The sequence below is a fragment of the Onthophagus taurus genome, chromosome 7, assembly GCF_036711975.1.
Source record: "Onthophagus taurus isolate NC chromosome 7, IU_Otau_3.0, whole genome shotgun sequence".
NCBI classification, from domain to species: domain Eukaryota; kingdom Metazoa; phylum Arthropoda; class Insecta; order Coleoptera; family Scarabaeidae; genus Onthophagus; species Onthophagus taurus.
The window spans coordinates 15,643,108-15,667,365 of NC_091972.1; the positions used below are offsets into that span (position 1 = coordinate 15,643,108).

General features: G+C 35.3%; 2 protein-coding genes across 3 annotated transcripts in view; one reads left to right on the forward strand and one right to left on the reverse strand.

Annotated features, from left to right (window-relative positions):
* The window catches only part of LOC111418974 (transcription factor AP-2), a 175,223-nt gene that overhangs the window by 124,208 nt on the left and 26,757 nt on the right, over positions 1 to 24,258 (reverse strand). The window lies entirely within an intron of this gene.
* On the forward strand, positions 140 to 6,859 carry LOC111418961 (IQ and AAA domain-containing protein 1-like). 2 transcript variants are annotated; one of them, XM_023051678.2, is made up of 7 exons: positions 140 to 744; positions 797 to 1,015; positions 1,079 to 1,308; positions 1,375 to 1,700; positions 1,765 to 2,921; positions 6,061 to 6,321; positions 6,375 to 6,859. In XM_023051678.2, exons 1-7 carry the CDS (start codon positions 544 to 546, stop codon positions 6,771 to 6,773), a joined length of 2,793 nt encoding a protein of 930 aa, XP_022907446.2. In that variant the 5' UTR covers positions 140 to 543; the 3' UTR covers positions 6,774 to 6,859. The 2 variants fall into 2 exon arrangements, with proteins under 2 accessions (XP_022907446.2, XP_022907456.2); XM_023051688.2 differs by lacking the exon at positions 140 to 744 and having other exon boundaries at positions 826 to 908; positions 979 to 1,015.

Here is a 24,258-nt window from a genome sequence, read left to right on the forward strand (position 1 = left end):
CGAAGCAGTCTTCTTTCGTGTTTTCGCCTTCCTTTTTCTACTTCTCCTTCGCTTTACCGGTTCTTCAGAACCGTGGTATGCCCCCGCCTATGGACCGCGCAAGACTCGTCCTCAACAATGCAACCAGCGCCAAAGGAGAGGTCCGTGAGTGCACACGAGTGGGATGGTAATAAGGGTATCGTTGAAGACTTTCAAAGTTGCGGTTATAAACGAATACTAACGCAATTGGAAAAGGAGAAGGAGGAAAAGGTTTGTTCTTCGATGGATTCTAACTGTGGTTAATTGTGCATCCACATTCCATGACTATAAAATGAATTGACTGTCATTGGCTACATCCAGAAGATTTACGACTAATTAACTTGCCCATATGAAGATGCAATTTTAGTTAAGTATATTGGCGGGAATAAAATTCGTCAATTCATTTACTTCAGTGTCAAGTCAAAATTAGACATGATTTAAATTCATAAATTGCCGTTTTAAAATCCCATAAATTGTTAGTGAAAATGTATTAAAAGTATTTATTTGTATTTAACAAAATTAACAATGTCGACTGAAACATATCGGAAGTGGTGGATACTCTCCAAAAAGCAATTGGAGTGTCTCCAAGAATACGATGATTTCATGAAAAAAAATACCAAAAAAGAAAAATCGCGAGTTAAAGCTAACCATATCGTTTCTGGGTTATACACTAAATACTGTATGTTAGTAAAAAACATCGATATATGCTTAGATCAAACCATTCAGGTATGTACTTAAAAGAACTATACATCCAAAACATTTAGAATCTTATCAACAGCCCCAAAAACGAGTTACAATCCGAAAACTAGTGGATTCAGCTACCACCAGATTAATTGAAATCAATAATCTTTTAAGAGATATCGATATTTCCGAAATTCATTATTGCGATGGTAATCTGATAGAACAAAAGCTCATCCCTAATAGTATCGAATTCCTCAATCCAACCTTATTTTTTCCCAGACCCATAGAAATCGAAGATATGTGGCAGAGAATACAAGTAACAACCACTAAATTAAACGATTTATTTTCCCCTATTGCTGCAACAAGATTTATGTTATAGAAAGGTGAAAGAATCTTTATTCCATCCCCAACATTATCACCAAGTGCTTCAAAAACTGCAGAGGAAACGGAAGGTGAAAAAACAGAAGGAGAAAAGAAAGAAGGTGAGAAACCAGAAGGAGAAAAGAAAGAAGGTGAAAAGAAAGAAGGTGAAGCGGCAGATGAAAAAAAGGTGGAGGCTCAAGATGATAGTAAAAGTAAAGAAGCAGCGAAAGAAGAAAAGAAAAAGAGGTATAAATTGCCCTTTACTTACTTTTAAAATCTTTTCTGCTTATTATACATCTTTTTGATGACTAGGAAAGCATCTGCTAAGAAATTAGTCACTGAGAAAAAGGAATTATCCCTTGAAGAAATCGAAGCTGCGAAGCAACAAGAAATACTACTCAATGCAATACTATTAATACAAACGTCCGAAAGAGGACGTCAAGCTCGTTTATATTGTACGGACATATTAGGCGCAAGAGGTCCCGACCCCAATGACCCTTCACGCGCAAAAAAGCCAGAAGTAGAAGTGACCGCCGAAGATCTCGATAATGCAGCTATAGGATTTCAAAAATTATATCGAGGTTACATGGCAAGAAAAGAACAAAAACAAAGAGAATTAAAAAGAAGATACTTAATCGGTATTATTGATACATTTAAAAAAATTTTCATAAATTTACCTTCAACATTTCAACAAATTAATAGGAATGTATGAGCCAAGCTGGAAAAGTACAGAAGAATTCGATAAATTAAAAATAAACGCTGAAATTCGCCGTCAAATAGTAAGCCAGAAATTCAAAGAATACGTCGATTCAATGGATAAAGAGAAAGAGCGAATAATGCGAGTTGTAGCTCCCGGTTTAATGGAAGATATTAGCGATGAAATAAGAGAGTGGTTCCACGAATGGTACACGGAAATACAATGTTTCGATAAAATACCCCCAACCGCTAAAGGAGGAACCGTTCTTGTTGTGAGATGCGAAACGTTCACACCTAAGGAGTATTTGGCAGATTTAGAAAGAAAAAAGGCTGAAAAGGAAAAGGGAAAAGATGATAAAGCGGCTAAGGAAAAGGCGGCAAAAGAAAAGAAAAAGAAAAAAGAGGAAGAAAAGAAGAAAAAAGAGGCTGAAAAGAAAAAGAAGGCGGATGCGAAAAAGGCGAAAGAAGCGGGAGAGTGGGAATTCGAATTTCCAAAAGATGAGGATGAACCCCCGGCAATGAAGCTGCTGATAGACTCTATTCAAGAATACATAACTCTTTGGCGTGAAAAAAAAATGATCGATAATCCGCTAGATGAAATCTATATGGATTTAATTCTTGATCAGGTGTGTTACGAAATGCAATTGGAGGTGAGACAAAATGTGGATCAGCTGATGAAATTGGAGTTGAGGATGTTAAACGAAGCACTAGTTGCAGACTTGAAAAAAGCAGGCAAAAAAAATGCAAAGATGCCTAAGGAGAAGAAAGAAAAAGTGAAAAAACCTAAAGTCGATAAAAAGGATTTAACTAGAAATCGGCGAACTGAAGACATTTTCCAAGAACTTATCGATAACGAAATAATAAGGAAGTATCCTAAAGTCCATCTTGATGAATTTTTAGGCGATTTCAGTTATTCTAATTGGGATAAAAGAGAGGAAGAGTGCGACACTTTCCCTTGTTTGGGTGATATTCGACATCAAGTTGCGATTAATTGTATTTTGCCATTGGGGGTGGGAACTATGATTAAACCTAAATCTGTTCTTATTGCTGGACCTAAGCAATCTGGGAAACATCTACTTGCTAATGCTATTTTTACAGAAACAAAAGCTGTGTTATTTGATCTTACACCTGCGAATCTAGTAGGAAAATATGATGGACCTGTTGTAAGTAAAAAGTACTTTCATTTGTGATTATAAAACTTTGGATATAAATTTATGTATATATGCTTTATTGCTGTCTGTGATTCTATAACTTTTTACATAAGACATTTTAAACATTATCTTTAACTGTTGACTGTAAAATATCCAGTGGTTCCTCCTCCGTGGTCGGTTTGAAGACAGTAGATGGGTTCCGTTTTACGTGTCTAGTCGTTGCAGAAGAATTCAACGTTTCTGAACATCACCATTCTGGAATGTAGTTTGGTGTCACGATCACGATTTTCTTGTCGGCGTCTATTCTTCGGGACGGTATTTCAGTGGGGTTGGTATTGTATTTCTTTATTGCCGCAGGGTTTCAGTGTCAACTAGATAGCTTTGCAAGGTTGGTTTCTGAACTTCGAAGCGTACTGGTGTCAAGTCAGTATATTGGAGCTTCTTGCTAGGTATATGTTTTGCAAGGAACTTAGGTTAGGTTAGAAACTTGACAGGTGGAAGCCATCTTAGTAGGGGCATAAACCTTTTTTTTTTGAACCTGATGTATGGAAATGCACTAGATATGATTTTTGTACTCCTTTCTTATTGTAATCTGTTAATAAAAATAAAAACAGTATTCTATGATTTGTTATGAAAATAAAATGAAATGGAATAAATGAAGATTCTGTCCAGTGGCTTATCACTAATATTGAGTCGTATTTTGATAGCAAGGCAAACAGGTCCATCCTCTTCCACTTTTTAGTAGCGTACCATGGTGCCTGATAGATATGATCGAGTATTTTGAATTGAAATCGTTGCAGTTACAAGATATTTGTATCGCTAGCAGCTCCTCATAGTTGTGTGCCATATTCCTAGATTGGTCTCAGTGTGACCATATCGATTGCAAGATTATTTTCAATATATTCATAAGCAACAATTTTTCTTCATACACCAATATATCTTCCTGTATAGTATTCCCAGCTGCAATCTTTTCTGCACTGAAAATGTTGTGTAGCCAGCTTTGGTTCAGAGCGAATAACCATAATTATGGCTCCAAATACACTTCCTTGCGGTATGTAGGGTTCTGAGTTCATATACTTCATTAACGAGCGAGTCCAATCTGTATCTGACATCGTTATCGGTGAATGTCAACCCAGTTTTAGACGAGGCAGGTCCACAATTGACCAAATATTCACGGTACAATAGATCTTTAGCAAAGCCTGGCATAAGGACATAACATCTAATGCTTGAATTGATCATAAGACATTGGAAGAGAAAATATATTGACCAACAGGACAGTACAACTAGCTGTATATACAGAAGATGCAAACTCTCAACTAAAGGGACAAGCCGAGGGAGCAGAAATTGGAGATAAACACGGTAAAAACATGTTATCATGGAGAAAGGTACTGGAAACGCTGCACCCAACCCAACCCAATCCACTTATTTAGATCACTAGAGTTACACCGACAAACAAAGATAAGATATATAAAACAATCATTACACCAATGATGACATATGATAGCGAAACATGAGTTCTGTTGAAGAGATCATGTTATAAACTTGAGATCTCCTGGGACTAGTTGGCGACCAGAGCGTGTACAGGATGAGGCACGTCAACTTTTCAAAGATATCACCGTCCTGGAATTTTTCAAAATATAAAAGCTGAGGTTTTTCTGTACTTTTACAACAAATGTTGTAGCAAATTTTACCCTTAACAGAATGCTCTGTACCATTTTTGCTCCCAGATGCATCAATGTAGAGAATATTTCAAAAATATGAAAATTAGAAGAGTGTTAAACAAATGGGTATCCGGAGCCTGATACAGAAAAACTTTTACAACAGCAATTGTAGCAAATTGTACCCTTAACACAATGCTCTGTAACATTTTTGCTCCCATATGCATCAATGTAGAGAATTCTTCAAAAATATGAAAATCAGAAGTGTTAAAAAAATCGGTATCCGGAGCATGATACAGAAAAACTTTTACAACAAAAGTTGTAGCAAATTGTACCCTTAACACAATGCTCTGTAACATTTTTGCTCCCAGATGTATTAATGTAGAGAATTCTTTAAAGATATGATAATCAGAAGAGTGTTAAAAAAAATCGGTATCCGGAGCCTGATACAGAAGAACTTTTACAACAAAAGTTGTAGCAAATTGTACCCTTAACACCATGCTCTGTAATATTTTTGCTCCCAAATGCATATAGTAAGAATGGAAGAAGGGAGAATGTAGGAAAGGAGTCTTGTGGGAAAGCTACGGATAAAATTTCTGTACCTGCAGGGATGGAGAAGAGGAGCGTCAAAAGGGAAAAGCATGGAGAAGTGGACGCAAAGATTAAGAGAGGCCAGACTTAGGCATGGAGCCAAAGAAGAGGAAGCTTCTAAATGTCTTGAAATAGTAAATGCTTGTTACATTAACATCGAATTGGATTATGTTTGCTGCATTAACACCATTTTTAATGTCTTTAATGTCATAATTTTTCTTACACCGCGCTCCATTCTTGTCACTCATGGTGTGCCTAAACATCTTTTCTAAGAAGACTCATTTTCTTTCATATACTTCTGACTTGCTATTTCTACCCAATTCTAACCTATGTAGTGCTTTTGGTAACATTTTTTCAACATATTCTCTACTGGCAGTATACTGATAGGCTGTTTTGATAACGTGTATCTTTCTACAAGTTCTCTTCGCATCTTTCTTGAAATGAATCCTTTATTAACCAAGTATTAACTTTTTGTTAACTTTTTTTGCTATGCAACGATTACTGTGAACCACCATTCTAATTTAAATTAGGTACATAATAAAGTGAAATATTTAAAATCATTATCAATTTGATAATAATAACAAACTAATAATTTCAAGCAAGAATATACCCTAAAGCAATATTTTATTAGTATAATTCTAAAATTGATTTTGAAATAGTATTTGACTGTAATTTGTAATTTATTTATTGGACGTTTTGTTTATTAAAGAGTAACGCACGGAAATAACAAATTATTGCGTATCAAATCAAAGCTATTTTATTAGTTTGTATTAATTAACTCGTTCATATTATTGCTTTCAATGACTAATAATAGAGAGGCCAATTTCATCTAATAACATAAAATGTTTAAAAGTTATGATTAATAATTACACATCACCGCTAACCGCTGTTGTATTTCACAGGGACAGAAAATGTTGCTACACCTAATAAATAAAATGAGCCGTTTGTTACAACCGTCGATTATATATTTTGATGGGGGTGAAAAACCGTTTTACAAGAAGGTTCCCAAAGAAGAAAATGATCAGAATCCTAAGAGATTTGGCAGTTCACTTTTAAAAAACATTATTAAACCCATTATGCCTAAGGACAGAGTCTTGGTTTTAGCCATTACAAATCAGCCGTGGGCAGCCAAACCGAGTGGACTGAAAAAGGCTTTCGAAAGGGTAGAAATTTTAACCTCTTCATACAAAATTACTAAAAATTATTACTTTACAAGGTAATATTGGTCCCTCGTACCGATTACGGTTCAGCGTATATATTCTGGAAGCATTACTTAATGAGGCATCATGGTGTTCATAGAACTTTTGACCTGTCCTGCTTAGCCAAGTTATCGGTTAATTATCCCGCGAGCGTTATCAAAGAAGTGGTCGATACCGTAATGACCCCAAGAAGAATCATCGCACTGAGCTATCTACCTTTACAAGAAATAGAACTTTATGATGTATTGATTCAAAATCCAAACGGACCTATAAACGATAAAGATTATGCCAAGTTAATGAAATGGTATAATAAGGTGCCAATTAGGGTAGCTAGGGCCAACTATCAGATAGATATCGATGACGCTAAAGCAGCCCTAGCTGAGCAAGCTGAAAAAGCAGCCCAAAAGAAAAAATAATCGTTAAAAATGTTTCCTTTTGTTTTTTTATTTTATGTATAGTGTTTTATAAGTAAAAAATATATCACCCTACTTTATTACCTTTATTTTAATTTTTACTCTTGTATATTTGCTATGGACATTTCAAGATCTAGTTGGTCCAAGGACGATGGGTTTACGATTAGCATAAGTTGTACCGTTTGGATTAGGGATCGCACGATACGCACGTCCCCGTAGTGGTTTTACGGGGTTCCCCTTAATCTACTATGAATCTGTGAGTCGTGAGCCGTGGGCGTGTACCACAGGTTACGCCTGTGGCCACGCCCAGGCAAAGAGTGCCGCACCGCGGCGCGCCACGCTGTCGTCGTTCTTCGTGGACACCCTGTGATTACCCTAATAAATAGACACTTTGGCGGTTCACCATCCCGGCGCGGCGCCGGCCGTCTTGACCGCCTAATCACAGGTCAATCGGACAAAATTATAGCGAGGGTGGCCAAGATGAAGAACCCCCTTCGACTCCACATCGCCCCCCGGTCTCGAACAACTAGCCCCAAGAACTATACAACTCAAGGTGTGTGTTTTAAGGTATTTCCCTCTTTAGTGGGAGTTTTTTATTCATTTTGTACGTTATAAATGACTCGGAAACCGCGTTGATAGGTGATCATTAAAGGGTTAAATAATAACACCGTTGTTGAGCCGAGTTTTTCGGTCGATACGAGAAAGAGAACGAAAGAGAGAATAAGAAATTTGTACATATACTACACGAAACGAGCGAGTGAATGAGTGTTCGATAAATTTGCGGATGGTTTCGAGCCGTTCGGTCGAGGAGGCGGCCCGAGGGCGACGGTCCTCCACGTTTCAAAGTTAGTTAGACACGCGACACAGAAAATCAATCAAATGTGATGCGAAACGGCGGCTGCAGTTCGGTTGGTAAACAGCCTCCAGTCCTAATAACGGGCCCGTTGGACCACCGCCGCCGGCAACATCCCTTTCAACAAATAGGGTGCACCTAGGATAGAGAACATCAAAGATATGTGTAACCTATCTCGTAGTGTTACAACTGCATCAGAATTATCTTCAGAAAATCTAGTTGAATTTATGCAAATAATGGAATATATATACTTTATCTACGACTGCTTGGATAAGTCATCATTACCGTACTCATTTGAGGTGATTTGAGTTACGTAATGAAGTTCATTACCGCACTGGTTTCATTACGTAACGCATTTTTAGCCTAATTAGAACAGACTTAATTTATTGAAAACGAGCAACAATACAAAAGAAAAAGTGTTATCTACTTACAGAGAAACAATACTATTTATTATAAATATTAATTGTTATGTTTTTACATTTCAAAACACGTATTCCAGATGAGTAAACATGTTGTTGAAACTGGCAATTCAAAATTGTCAACAATCATTTCAAAATATTTATATAAATGTCAAATAGACTTTTCTAAAGAAATTGATTTTTTAGTAATTTTTAGCAGTCGTAGATAAAATGCTGTATATCACACGTGGGCTAGAACATAATTACAGTAATTATGTTTCTAGCCCACTTGTAATATAAATAACTATTATCTTTAGTCTTATAGCTAGATTCTTGTATATTTTCATTATTGAAAGAAAACACTAATTATTACATTACTACATACCCTCATTATAAAACTTATAAATTATTTTTTTTGTGTCACCCACAAATTTGATGTGACAGCCACCTATGTCGAATTGCATCAAGTTATCCTTTAAAACAGTGTCAAATTGTGAGTTTAGCATACAATAGATAATAGTTGTTAATTTTTTCAACATGCAAAAGAAGTGTATTAATTAGTGGTGGAACGGATATCCGGCAACTATCCGGCTTTGGCCGGATATTAAAAACCTATTACTTAGTACTCCACCATTCACAGAAATTAATATCTCTTTTAGATTTTGGACACTGCAGATAATAATCAAGTTCAACCCCAATAGGACTTTTTTCATTGAATACAACTTTATATCAGGTTTGTCATTTCATTACTAACAGAACTGTCGCTGTTATCACTTTCGATAATTAATTAAAGTATACTCTCTTTAACGCAACAAGCCGTTTTCAAAAATCACTTTCAGTTCTTGAGAAACAAAGTTTTGAAATGATCGATAATTTTTCGAATTTTGCAATTTTCGCCGAATAAGTTTTAAAAATTTGTATAAAATCCAGTTTTTGGAATATGAGTATGAAAATTTCACAAAGTGTTAATAAAAGTGTCTTCTTTCCAATGACCCAACCCGTTTTGAAAAATAGTTTTTAGTTTTTGAGAAAACAATATTTGAAGTTTCGATAAAATTTTCGAGGTTACAATTTTTATCGATAACTTGCAAAATTCGCTATAAAATTAATTTCTTGAAGGATCCTTGTGGAAATACCACCAATTATTAATTAAAGTATCCTTTTTTTAATGCAAAAAGTCGTTTTCAAAAATCACTTTCAGTTCGTGAGATATTAAGTTTTGAAATGAACGACAATTTTTTTCGAATTTTGCAATTTTCGAAGATTAAGTTTTAAAAATTCGTATAAAATCCAGTTCTTGGAATATGAGTATGAAAATTTCCCAAAGTGTTAATAAGAGTGTCTTTTTTCCAATGAACCAACCCGTTTTGAAAAATAACTTTTAGTTATTGAGAAAACAATATTTGAAGTTTTGATAAAATCGGCTTTTCGCAAAATCACTATGCGTTCCATCACTAGTATTAATCATCCTAACAGTTTTTGCTACGTATGTGGTAAACTGACGCAGACTTTCAAAAGCCAGCGATGAAATTTCACTAAACTGGTGTAGCAGTGTTATCGTCTATATTTTGGTTTCTCTGTGATTCATCAAGATAAGTATTGGGCATCTCATATATGCTGTATGACATATATAAAGAATCTTACTGGTTGGGCAAAAGGAACGCGATATATGGCTTCCGAAAAATCCATGATTTAGACAGAGCCTGTAGATCACGTATCTGATTGCTACTTTTGCTTGACTAACATAAATGGAATGAATATGGCATCAAAACATGCTGTGAAATATGCAAATGTACATTCTACATCACGACCACTTCGTCATAGTGATGATTTACCTGTACCTGCAATGCCATATTAGATAAATGACGCAGCAAATGATGTCATCGATTTACCTTCATGTAGTGCAATTAACAATGAAATTTATGATCCAACCTATGTGCCTCAAGGTAAAGAACCTTATTTCCTAACTCAAGCTGATCTTAACGATCTAGTTCGCGACTTAAAATTGTCAAAAAAGCAGTCTGAAGTATTAGGATCCAGATTGAAAGAATGGAATTTGCTTCATCCCGATACTAAGGTGTGTCTTTTTCATAGCCGTGACGAAGAACAAACCAAATACTTCTTACAAGAAGAAAATTTAGTGTATTGCAATGAAATTACTTTGGTCATGAACTTGCTAGATATTGAATTTGAACCACAAGATTTGCGCTTGTTTATAAAGTCGTCAAAAAAGTTTAAAAGATAGTTTAAAATAGATTGCCCTCTGTTCCGGTAGCATAAGCTTCCGGTATGAAAGAAACTTACGAAAACATGAAATTGGTACTAGAAAAAATTCAGTATAATCAATTTTCATTTAAACTATGCGGTGACTTCAAAGTCATTGCTTTACTTCTCAGATTGCAGCTGGATTGCAACAATAGTTACCGCAAGAAAGACTGGCCAAAGCGCGAGTGCCTCACTCCTGGGAATAAAAATGTTTTACACCCTCCTCTTCTCTTGTAGAGCCCACCACTACAGAGTACTTCTGCCACCACTACATATAAAACAAGGCCTGATACAAATTTTGTCAAAGCCATGGATCAGATAAAGAAAAATTTCCTAATGTTAGTGACGCTAAAATAACGGAAAGAATTTTCGTCGAACCTCAGATCAGGGAATTGTTCAAAGATAACATATTCCAAGAAAAGTTAAGTCCGTTGGAGAAATATGCTTGGAAAAGGTTTAAATATGTGCAACATTTTTTGGGCAACCAAAAAGCAAGTAACTACAAAGATGTGATAGATTCGATGTATCAGTATCAAGCATTGGGATGTTATATGTCACTCAAAATTTACTTGCACCTCGACTTCTTTCCCGAAAACCTAGGAGACGTTAGCGACGTACATGGAGAAAGGTTCCATCAGGATATTTCCAGCTTGGAAAAACGATACCAGGGCAAATAAAGTCCTCGTATGTTGGGAGATATTTATTGGGCGCTTGCAAGAGACCAACCTGAAGCCAAATACTCCAAAAAATCATAATTTTTAGTTTTAAAAAACTTATTTCAAGTTGTAGTTCATGTAAAGTCTCAAATGTAAATTTCCTGTCACAAAAAAATATGGGTGGAAAATTTTTTCTACACCTGCTTTCCACCTTAGGGAGTCTAAATAAAATCAAAAATGCCACAAAAGTGCATGTGACAAATTAACAGTTCATTTTTGTCAATCAATGAAATTAGAACTATATTACAGCTAGAACTAGAAACATTCCCGAATGTTTCTAGTTCTAGCTCTAATGTTAGTTCTAATACTAGTGTTATTTCTAGTTTTAGCTATTATTCAGCGTTACGTTGTTATATATTTTTCATTAAACTAAAGGTGGAACTCACATTACACTTATTGTTAGAAGTAGAAACATTGGGGTTGGGAATATTTCTAACTCTAGGTCAAGTGTTAGTTCTAATGCTAGTGTTAGTTCTGGTTGATTCTTGATTATAACACTCCCTTCCCCGTATTAGTCCCTTATATCGAGGTTATACTGTAGTAAGCTATCTGTTACTGCATAATTTGAAACATCCCTAAAAAATTTTTAAAATCCACTTTTTCTTTAGATTCATATCTTAATAATTAATACCTTCTATCTTTTTCTATCGTCATTAGTTAACCTTAACTAATAACCTATATTACTTTAAACCGGATACGTTCAAACATCTGGAAGGTGATCGGTGATGAACTGATGGCGAAGAAACCGACGTAATCAATCACCGCCCGGTCATCCTCGATTGATTGAGGCGTACCTCTCGTCTCTCTTTCTAAGGCTTCTTCACCTCGTCACCTTTTCAGTGGATTCCTGCGGAGTGGAAACGCGGTAGCAACGTTGTCCCAGTGGGAGTTGAAAACCCCGCAGAGGGGCCCCGCTGCGACAGTGGCGACCCCTGCTGATGCGACAACGCATCGATCGTGCTCCGGGCGTCTTTTTCACGAGAAACGGGTCTTTGCGAAAAACTCTCTTTTATTACTTTTTATGTGTTGGTTGAGTAATAAAATTTTCGGAAATTGTCATATAACGTTTTTCGTATGTCTTTCATTTTGTTACATTGTCGTATTTCGTAGAATTCCAAGGGTAAGTGTATAATAGAGAGGCTGAGTGGAGGTCGTATATGAAGATGATCGCGTGTGTTTTGTAAAGCCCGAGGGTTAGAAAAGAGCCCTGCGACGATGCGTCCAACCTAAAAGGTTCATCTCTTACACCCGCTCCTCGTCGGCGTCGCATTACCATAACTAATTATACAGGTGGTCACCGATTGCCGGTGAAACACACCGTATAGTTTTAAATAAGTCGCCAAGGATTCTCTCGAACCTAGTAATACAACGTCGCGTCCGTCGTCACGATTCCCATCTTAAACGAAACAACTATCCAAAGATGTCTCCAACATTCAATTTCCCCCTTCAATTTCAGTTGAACCTTTTTAAGATTGGCCTTTAAAAATAAAAGAAGTAACTAAAAGGATCTGTCAGGTGCATATCGCGTATCGAAAAATCGTCTACATTTAAAATCCCATTTACCTACCTCATCTCATCGCGGTACAATTTTGAGGAAACACATCCTTCGTGGCGTGTCCATTACATGGGGAATTATTCAAATTGGGCAGCACTGATGAGAAACAAATGAAAAGTCAGGACGGGCCATTATAAAGGAATGTACAAATAACGCGGTCCCGCTCCCGCTAATTCGTTTCATTTGTGCCCTCGCCTTTTTTTTCGAAGCGTCCCTGTTTCAAAAAAAGATACAGCGGCCAATCGTGTCCGACTTATTTCGGTTTGCGTGTTCCGACACAGTTACATGTCCCTGAGGCAAGAGACATACGTTATTCATGTAAAGAAGGTTAATTATTTCAAAATTGTAACTTTATCTTGGAACAACTCTGGTGGTTTCAATAGCAATATTAAAATCTGTTATAATAATTAATAATATCAAGAAAATTAGTAACGATGGGATATGAAAAACATAATGTATTTATCGTAAGTATTAGCCATGTATTCAACATAATTCAAAATGTATTATTAATAAGAGTGGTTTTATTTCTATCTAGGTTCCTCAAACAGCAAAAAAGTGGAGCAATTGAAGTCAAAGTCGTGTTCGTGCAATCGAAGATAAGTACAACGTGTCACAATGTCTACTGTCAGTAAATTATTAATTCTTTTTTTTAATACATTTTTGTTAAGAAAATGTCGCCCGCGGCCGAGGCAATTCATTCATCAATTTTTGATTTTAACAGTCTTCATTGCAGTAACCGGGTACTAGAAAAATGCAAGCCGAGGCGCTACATTAATCGCGCTTTGTGTTTAAAGGTCAACATTATAGGATCTCTGTCGCAAACGATCTCAGCTTATATTCTTGCTGCTGTCAAGTTAGGTTGATCTATAATGGTAACAATTAAAGATCAAGCGGCCTCGGCTTGAATATTTCATGACAAACAAGAATATAAGTTGAAGTCGTTCACGGCTGAAGCACTACCTCGATGATTCTTTGCCTTTAACAGTCTCCATTGTAGCTACTCGGTAGAAGCAAAAATATAAGCCGAGGTCACTTGCGGCCGAGGCGCTACATCAATCGCGTTTAGTGTTTAACGGTCATCATTGTAGCCATACAGATATATTCACACGCTTCCAATAAGTTTTGGTGATGCCATCAATAGCGAACTACTTCAAAAAGGATTTAGGCGATAAAATGGCCAAAAAAGCCTACCTAATAGTTAATAAATAATTAATATAACTGATTATTGCCATTTAGTATTTTAGAGATTTGGAGACATGGTTAATTCATGGATGTTTATGGATATCAGAGGATTTACGATTTCGTTCCCATCTGTTCCAAACTTTTATTTGAGGTTTTATCTTATTGTTTTGAATTATTAATTAATTAAACATGAAAACCTAATTGACTCGGTGCAGTCTTGCAGTGATCAAATTTCGAGACTCTTTAAGAAAAAAATTTCTGAATAAAAAATCAGTTAAGGGATAAGATATCCTCGATTATCAGGCTTTCCTGAGAACAATTGCGAGAAAGTTGTCGTGGATAAATTTGCAAACTTTCATCAAGTTAAATATGTCTGGAGTTATTGTAATACTAATAGTAATCATGCCGTCCAGATGAAATTCTATGATGATTTGGATATTTTGCAATAATTTGGTATCTAGCTTTTAGAGTAATGTTTAGTATCTCTTTCGCCATGATAGCTCATCAATCTTTTCTTCTAGACTATGTTTCTCATGAAACTATTAAACATTATTTATGATGTTGTAGCCCTTACAAAAGCCTGACTACCTTCAGAAATTGTTTCAGTAAAACTTTTTCCTTACAATTTTCCGGCCTATAAACGTGACCGCTATACTCATCTGCTCGATTTCTTCTGTGGATCAACTATAAAATGATAACCGTTCACAATTTATCCTGTATTTAATGAATGTAATTGAGCGATACCTCTCATGCTAGAGAGTAATTGATATAGCAACTTCGAGTATCAATAGTATAACCCTCATATGGCTCCCTCTCCCAGATTACTAATTCTGGATGTTCACATTTTGAGTCGTTTGCACCAATTAAATCATTATAGTAATAATTTTTGTTATACTCTTAATTTTATATTAGCCTCTAATCACTTGACTTTAAACTACACTTCAGTGATGATGTACTTGTACCGAAAAACCATGCGCATAGTACGCTATGACTTTTAAGTAGAATGCTGCATCAATGAACAAATTTTATTGTTAGGTGTTACAATCAAGGTTATTGTAGTTGGAAATTGCGAAATCGGAGGAGCTTTTTAGTACTCTAAGTATTTTCTACTCTCTACTCTAAGTACTTCTTCTTACTACTTTTGGTATACATGATTATTAGCTGGTCTACTGGTCGAGTATCTCACTTCAGAGCGATTTATGACTTTAGATTCTTAGTGCAGAAGTTGTCTCTATATATAATATCGAAGGGAGTACCGAAATGAAGAAACTGTAGTTAAATTTTTTCATACGTCATATTTCAGTGTTGTTCGAGATTTTTAGCAAGTGCCAAAAAACAGTCTAATTTATTGTTTTTTTTTGTTACTTTAAAATAAATCTCCAAGAGTTAATATTATGGAGAACCTTCCGGAAGATTCCAGAAAAATTAGCAGGAAGAATGTCATTTTGAATGTTATGTAGAATCCATAATATTATTAGACGTTAACAAAAGATGGTGCAACAAGACATTAATTGAAAAGCTTGTAGCACCAATACCTCGCTAAAATCTTGACGAAGGTCAATGCTTGGTAAGACACAGTGCTTGAGGTTGATATTATGAACTGTGCATAACTCTTACGTAGTACACAGCAATGTTTGATACAATTGATACAAAACGTCATAAAACTTAAAATTGGCTAAACAGTCCAGTTCAACTTGGCGGTTGCTGCAGGAAAGTTCTACGAAAAAATGCTAAAATAATTGTTGTTGGATAGTTGTTATCCTAAGGAACAAAAACATCTATTGATGAATCGGTAGTTCAGGTTTTATAAAAATTTCTGTTACATCTATAATAATCGATTTTATTTAATATTTAACGTTCAACCATTAGTCGTTGTTTAAAATTAAAATTCAACCATGTCTGGATTGTAGGGGAGACCTCTATCGCCATCATCTCACGGTTAATTAGGCAATACCCACCGCGACAGAGAGGGTGGGTTATATGTAAATACCACTCTGGGACAATTTCAAGCTCTTTTACCCGCGGACCGACAATTACTTCGCAATTTAGATACGCATCGCATTAGAAAATGAATGGGGAGGGCGAATGCTTAACCCTCCCGTTTCGGTCGACGATCCGATAATATCAAATGCAACAAACGGCAGAACAGACCAGACGGTGGAACCTGCCCAGGAGATTAATTAATTTATGACGACGAATGAATTTATCTTTGAAGTTGAAGATCAAAGACACGTTATGAAAATGTAACAAAAATAGGTTAGTTTGTAAAGTTTTTCTTTTACTTATTTAACGTCGCAACGTTTAAGCAGGTTGTTAGGTTTTAGCCTTTAACGCATTAACCGGTTGTAATTGAAACAAGCCTTTGTGTACTGGACATAATACCCCGGTTCAATTCGGTTTTGGACGGCTCCATTTAGCGGGCGAGTTGAAAAAAAACACCCCACAGTAATTACAGTCTGTAACCCCTCGGTAATCACACGTTGAATCGCTGATGCGACCGGCCGTAAAATAGACCAAACACTTTTGAAGCGACCCGTCTTTCTCACTCTCTCTTTCACACTCCCTTTTTAAAATAATGTAAATTACGGTATCAAAAAGTTCTATACGGATCTGCCTATTAGCATTGTATGTGAAAAGGGTCGCGAAGGGAACGCTGACGAAACGAGTTGGGGTGGCACGAAGCCGCAATGTGTACTTTATCCTTTCTTCTTTGGTTTTCATAACGCTATTATCACGAAATGTGTTATTATTTTTAAGAGAAACGAGAAATTTTTATGTCATACTATTAATATTGTCTATTTATGTGGAAAGGAATCTCGGTCCAGTAAGCCAATCAAGTTAAAAAATTATATACCATTTCTAGAAAGAGTCTAGAAATGGTATATAATATAGATAGAAAGATAGAAATATTGTCAAAATCAAAGTGAAAGAGATGCAAAACAAACAACATAAGATGAAATATTAGCTTTCATTGGACTTCCCTTCTTATCTGGCGTAAATAGACAAAATCATACCATTGTTCAAAATCTTTAGATGACAGACGGTACGGGAATAGAAATCTTTCGCTTTTGTGAAATATTCGCTCTTTGTGATTCAAAAATGTGTTACACTGCAAACTTAGAAATTTATTATGGGAAACAACTTTACGGCCCTTATTCAATCATAAAACTGCGAATATTGTAGATAGATTGGTTTCGCCCTTCTAAGGAAAAAACAGAAACTTGACAACAGATAATTGGTAGGTACACAAGTTACCCTTTAGCAAAGCAATAGCTGCAAAATAAAATCACACTTCCTCCAGAAGAAAATTCCTCCAGAGATGATGCCAAACAAGACAAGACCAATAAATTCATCAATATTTACATATCAAAAAGATGCTACTCTTGTCTCTTATTGCCCAAAAAAAAGGAAAATTGTTTTGCTACTCTCTACGATGCATTCTGAAGGTACTGTTGATGCTGAAACCTAAAAACCCGATATTATCCTATTTTATAATTCCACGAAAGGTGGCATAGATACAACAAACCAAATTTGTGCAAATTAGTCCGTTCAGAGAAAAACGAGAAGATATCCATTGGCAATATTCTTCTGCGTTAGATTATTATATGTTTTTCATTAAACTAAAAGTAGAACTAACACTAGACCTAAAATTAGAAAATGTTGGGTCTGAAGACGCACGGCTAAACCCGAAACTTTCTAGTTATAGGTCTAGTGTTAGTTCTAGTTTTAATTGTCATTCAGTGCTAGATTGTTGTATATTTTTATTGAACTAAAAGTAGAACTAACTAATAAAACAATGCAACAATTTAATGTACTGTTATTATTGTCTTAAATAATAATAATAAACTTTATTGAGAAATTAAAGAGACAAAAATAACAAAAAATGCACATCTCATTACTATTCATCTATCGTCAAAAAGGAAAACGAAATTCAATGGCTATTATAAAATTCGTCGAGCGAATAAGGTGCTAAATTATAAAGTAAATATCGCATAGTTGTCTTAAATAAGTTTAACCTAGTTATTAATTTAATTTCTACGGGGATGTTATTCCAGACTTTCACACATGAATACATACTTTTTTCATATAAATTTAACCTATGTTTAGGAAGCATGAAGATATGATTATGTCTAGTAACATATTGGTTTGTCTTAGCAAATTGTTGAAAATAGTTTTTATGTTTGAAAATAAATATTGAGCATTCGAGGATGTAAATCACGATTCATTATATTTAAGATGACATAACACTCTTATCGCTTTTTTCTGAAGTTTAAAGACATTACCGAACTATACAGATAGGGAGCATCTATCTGTATACGAATTATTAAATATCTTAAATGTGATTCGATGTTAACAAAAAAATCTTGGCAATCTTTTTGTTAGTTGTATTTTTAATCACTCTAAGACCAAATATAGATTTTGATAGCTTATAACAGAGTTGTTCCAACTGACACTTAAACTTCATAGAACTATCAAGATGAACACCCAAAATCTTGATCTCCTGTCGTACTTCAATATCGTAGATTGTAGAAGGTTTATTAACCAATTTATTATCAAAGACTATCACCCCACTTTTATCTTCGTTCATTATTAGATTATTACTACCAAACCACTTTTTTAGAGCATTCAACGTATTACTAGCTTTATCCATCATTTCGTTTAAAGTTGAACCGCGAATGATACGGTAGTATCGTCTGCATAACTTGTTAAATAACAATTCATGTCGTGTAAAGATAATAAAAATGACGAAAAGTAGAAGACCCAGTATACTACCCTGTGGTATTCCATACCTTGTATGTACCTTGTACCTTGTATACCTTGTATTACTAGAGCACCTTCATAGCTTATAAGTTTCATTGTTTATTATTATTCTATTATTTAAATACGAAGTAATTATGTGTTTTGCAGGAACCCTAAACCCGTAACGCTCAAGTTTGGCCACCAACAATTGTCTATCTATACAATCAAAAGCCTTAGATAGATCCATTCTTATAGTACAAACGTGTTCATTTTTTTCATAGACATCTAGAATATTGGTAAAAAGATCAAAAAGAGCAGTATCAGTTCCACGACCAGGTACAAACCCATTCTATCTTTCACTAAGTAATAAATAAATAAATACCGTAAATAACTTTTTCGATATTTTTGGATAAACAAGAGAGCATACTAATTGGTCTATAGCTACCAGGTTCCAATATGTCACCTTTTTTGTAAATGGGTGTTATAATTGAGTGTTTCAGTGAGTTTGGAAATATTCCAGGTGCAAGGCAGTTCGCAATAGAGCATAAAGGGGCTAAAATATATAAAATACTTCCTTTAATTATGTTTATTGGGATTTCATCACAATCGTAGCTTCGTTTAAAACTATGTACAATATTAAAAAGTTCACTCTCCGTTACAGGCGCCATAAAGATTGATTGACCTTGCATAGGTATGTTACCCAGATGAGCTGGTGAGTTATTATTTATTTTGGACACAAGGTTGCTTTCAACAGAGGCAAAGAAGTTGTTGAAAGATTTCGCCATTTTGTTTGGGTGATCAAACCGTAAAAGGTTTTTAGGTTTGTGGTTTATAGAGTTTTTAATTATATTCCAAAAATATTTTGACTTATTAGCATGTGCTTGTTTTTAAGATGTATTAAAAGTTGGTTGTATTCTCTTTGTTTCCGTTGATAATCTGGTTTAAATATTTTGTCGATTTGAAAAAGCTCCTGTAGCATACATAAGGAATCTCTACAATCCTTGAGTTCACTACATTCCATATTTCCACTTCTTTTTGATAGAGTTTCGGATTGTTTTTTTAGGAAAATGCTGATTAAAATAATCCAGATAATTATTTGCAAAATGTTTGTACTGATCATTAGCATTACTTGTTTCCAATACAGTCTGAAAGGTCTCAATTGATAGAGACTGATTAAAACGTTTTATGTTATCATCACAAAAATTTCGTTTGACAACATAATAATATTGTAGGATGATAGAAATGTGAAAGAGATCAAAATATCTCTCTATATCACAACGTTATTATTTATTATTTTGTTTCAAGAATAAACTAAAAAAAAAAGAGAAAAAATATACAATAGCACAGCCCTTTATTCACTTTTTAAGAAAAATAATAACCAACATAAAACGAGAAGCCTTTCATTTCGTTTCTTCTTATCCCAGTAAAAGAACGAAACATCTGGCAGTCGGTTGTTTGTTGAACTGGGAAGCAATAAAAAGAACGAAAGAAAGAAAGAAAGAGAAAAAGAATAGATATACGCGTTCTCCTAGCCCTGAGGGATGGATGGATGGTTGGCAGAAATTCATTTAGGAAATCGCGAGAAAGCCACCTGGGAATCACCTGCCACGACGACGGCTCCTATAACTGCCGTCGATGCCGCCCTTTCTTGAACGGGAGGAGGCGGTCGTGTTAGCCCGGTGATTGTTTGATGTAGTTACGCCCTTCGGTGAACCCTCAATTAACCGGTAGCTAGTTAGTTAACTCTAATCACGTCTGATAGCTACCTGTTCACGCCCGGCCGACCACGAATTAATACGCCGATTTCACGTCTCAATTAAGAGATACACATGATAAGTTATTGGACAATTTCAATAGTTACCCATTATGTTCAAAAAATGATGACTGAGTAATATAGTAAATTTTTGGGATGAAGACGAAGAACTAATCAAAATAGTTTTAAAACTGGCTCCCGCCCGGCAACAGACATCGGTCGGCAAACTTTGGTTCGTTGCAACGTATAGACATAGACAGTCCGAAAACACATAGCCCATTAAAATATCCGTCCAATTTAACGGCGTTAATTGTGAAACGGTCCCGCGTCCTCGAAAACAAAAAACGAAGCCACTCCAGAGACGATGATCGTTCCTCCTCCTCGTCGCACCTTCCGTCTTGCCCTGTGCCGTACGGACGCGTATATACCACCGCTTGGCATTTCATTTCCACCCGTATGACAGATTCCTGTTACTAATTCATTTTTTAATTAACCCGTGGACGGGTGCGGACCCTCTCGACTGTTAACAGAACGTATAATGAACTCGAAGACCCGTCCAAGTTGTGGTGGTAAGGTCCGTTTTCGAACAGGATTGGACTGGCACAAATTGTGAATAATAAAACAGAATACTCAGATTTCAATAATTGTAATGTCATAATCATATTAAAGAATAATTTATAATGCAAACTGAATAATGCAAGGTTTTCGTATTTACATCTGAAATCAGAAGTTTCAGATGTATTATAATACATCTGAATTTTCTGATTTCATGACCTTTCTAACCACTGTAGACCGGTGTTTTGTTGCCCTAGATATAAGATTGATTTTGGATATATTTATGCTCACAATTCATGAAACTATCAATGATTTTGTAAGATTTGCTCTCGTTTTTTTTTAAATCTTTAGTTTCATTTTACATTACAAAAATTGGAAAACAAGGAACAAAATAACATATATTTATAATGTCAGTTTTGTTTTGAAAAATTAGGATACATCAAAGTAAATAGAGAGGAAAATGTCGAAAACATATGTTATATTTCCATAAAACACCTTTTCTTTTATAATTTTTCAGGGGACAATCTCTTTTTAGAGACTAGCAGTAATCTGCCATCATGTGACAATTCCATCAACCCTGATACCTTTCCTCTATAACTTTTGGATCCTGGTGGAACCGCTCTCCCTGTTCTTCACTATAATTTTCTAAATTATCCGGAAATTTATTCATATGATTGCAGAGATAGTGTAACTTGATACTCATATTTGCTCCTAAAGTCTGAAAGTTTGTCAGCATATTTTGTACAATTTCTTTATAATTTGGTTACCTAGTAAATTTTCGACTACCAACACAAAACTTTTCCAAGCTTTACTTTCCAGAACAGTCATAACTTTAATAAAATCTGTGTCTTTCATCAATTGCCGTATTTGAGGACCATCAAATATTCCACCTTTCAACTTTTCCATACTAAGCTTCGGAATTTTTCTACAAGTGTCATTAAAATAATCTCCTTCCTTGTCCAACGCTTTTACAAATTGCTTTATCGTTCCTAACTTAATATGTAATGGTGGAAGTATGATTATTACATTAGCCCTTATTACATTGACTTTACTGACAGTTAAAGAATTTCTTACAGGCCAAACATCTTGTTCCCAATGAAGTTGCTTTGCTCTACTGTCCCACATACAAATGAAGCAAGGGTATTTCGTGTATCCACTTTGTTGACCAAGTAAAAAATTAACCATTTTCAAATCCACACAGATCGGCCATTGATGCTCCGAGTAATTAATTTTTTCTAAAACTAATTTCACATTTTCATATTCTTCTTTGAGTTTTGTTGAATGGGCCTTTGGAATTGATGCAAATTTATTTCCATTGTGCAGTAAGACGCATTTTAAACTTCTTTTACAACTGTCAATAAAAAGACGCCACTCAGTAGGTTTGTGTTCTTTTAAACCCATGTCTAGAACCAGCTTCGCGATATCATTACGGTACACCAGTCCTTCATTTTCACTAAAAAATTGTAATAACTCACTTTTTCGCGTTTTGTATCTTGTAATTGTTACTGTTGGAGCCAAAATTTTTTTTTCTTTCAATCTTGAGGCTAACAGTTTTGATAAATTGAGATGACGTATTAAATCACTGAGTTTCTTTTGAGAAAATAACTTCGGCGTAGATGTTTCACCCTCCCACTCACTTCCACTGGTAGACTGTCCAGATTTCTGTGAGGGAGTCTTATGAAGAACCCATGATTTATCTAGTTTATATATTTTAAAACCGAAATATTCAACATAACTCTCCTCGACAAAGTCTGTGATATTCCTTTTTTGTTTTTTTGTTATATAAACACGGCAAATATAACAAAATAAATCATTACTATAATTACACTTTCTTCGTGACGAACTCATGTTTTAAAAGACAAATATATTAGAATGGACATTCAGTAATTGAAACAAAATATTAACACATGACCCGCGCACCTTTGGTCTTATATCAAAAATAAGAAAAAAAAACCGTTTTTGGCATCCCTGCTCGTATGGAGCAATAATTCTAGCGTGTGCAGTGGTGAAAATATAGCTGAATTGTTTTCTCAATATTTCAGCTCGGTTCTTATTGACGGTCGACTTGCCGTAGACTTTGATCCCTTGCTATGCGCTGGTTTGTTAAACATCTGGTTTGACAAATCCAAAGTTCTCAAATTCGAAGTGCATTAAATCAAGTTAATTCTAATGCGGGTCCAGGATCTGACGGTTTGCCCGGTATTTTTCAGCTTGCGGAACCATTGTTTTTGCTATTCCCTCAGTCTGTTGTTCAGGGGGTTTTCCCTTCCGTATGGAAGAAGGCGCTTATTGTACCAATATTCAAATCAGGTCATAAGCATCTTGTCTCCAACTATCGTCCTATTTCAATATTGCCCATTGTTTCAAAAGTTTTTGAAAAATTAGTATATTCTAAACTTCCCTATATACTAAAAACCTTTTATTATCCAGGAACAACATGGTTTCTGTAGGGGCCGATCAGTCGAGACCAATCTTGCTACTTTTATGACATTTGTGCATAATGCAACGAATAATAATTTACAAGTAGACGCAATCTACACAGACTTTAGTAAGACCTTTGACAAGGTTTACCACGTAATTTTAGTGGAAGCGTGTGACCTTTCATATGGCCTACTGCGTTGGCTTGGATCTTACATATCTAACACATTTCAATCGGTCAAAGTTAACAATTTTATATTTAGGGATATAATAGTTATAACAGGGGTGTCATCTTGCACCCATACTTTTCTTAGCGTATATTAATAAATGTTTTTGTTACTCTAATTTTTTGTTATATACTGATGATTGCAAAATTTTTTCATGTGTTCGGTCTTTGTCTGATTGTGATTTGCTACAGGAAGACTTAAATCGGTTACATGATTTTTGTTCTGAAAACTATCTCTTTCTTAATCTGAATAAATGCAGCAAGATTACCTTTGGAAGAAAACATTACCCCGTGAATTATCCCTACAGATTCGCTGCTGAACTGTTGCAGTCTAGTTCTTGCGTTAACGATCTCGGAATTGCGATGGACTCTAAACTGCTGTTTGGTCAACATATTGAATCAATGTTTTCTAAGGCTCTGCAACATTTGGGTTCTATTATTAGATCGTGTAGATCTTTCACCAATATATCTTGTATTTTGCGTCAATGGTTTGGAATCCCGTGAATGCAACTTACGTTGATCGTATTAAGTTGGTGCAACAAAGGTTTGTACGGTATTTGGCGCATAACTTTTTCTTGCCATATTGCAATTATGCTCACAGATGTGCGGTCTTTGACCTGAGGTCCTTGCAGGGTCGTCGTAACTTCTCGGATTCAATATTTCTGTTTAAGTTAGTAAATGGTTGATAGACTGCCCAAACCTTGTCTCCAAAGTGTAATACATTACCCTTTTATATAATGTGTGCGCTCATAGCCTGTTCAGATTGCCCGCATCTGCCTCGATCGCTCACATGAATTCATCTTTACCACGTATTATGCAGTTTTATA

Coding starts and splice junctions, on each gene's coding strand:
- LOC111418961 (XM_023051678.2), top strand. CDS start 544: ATGTCGACTGAAACATATCGGAAGTGGTGGATACTCTCCAAAAAGCAA. Junction 745..796: donor GCTTAGATCAAACCATTCAG/GTATGTACTTAA, acceptor TCTTATCAACAG/CCCCAAAAACGAGTTACAAT. Junction 6,322..6,374: donor TGAAAAAGGCTTTCGAAAGG/GTAGAAATTTTA, acceptor TTACTTTACAAG/GTAATATTGGTCCCTCGTAC.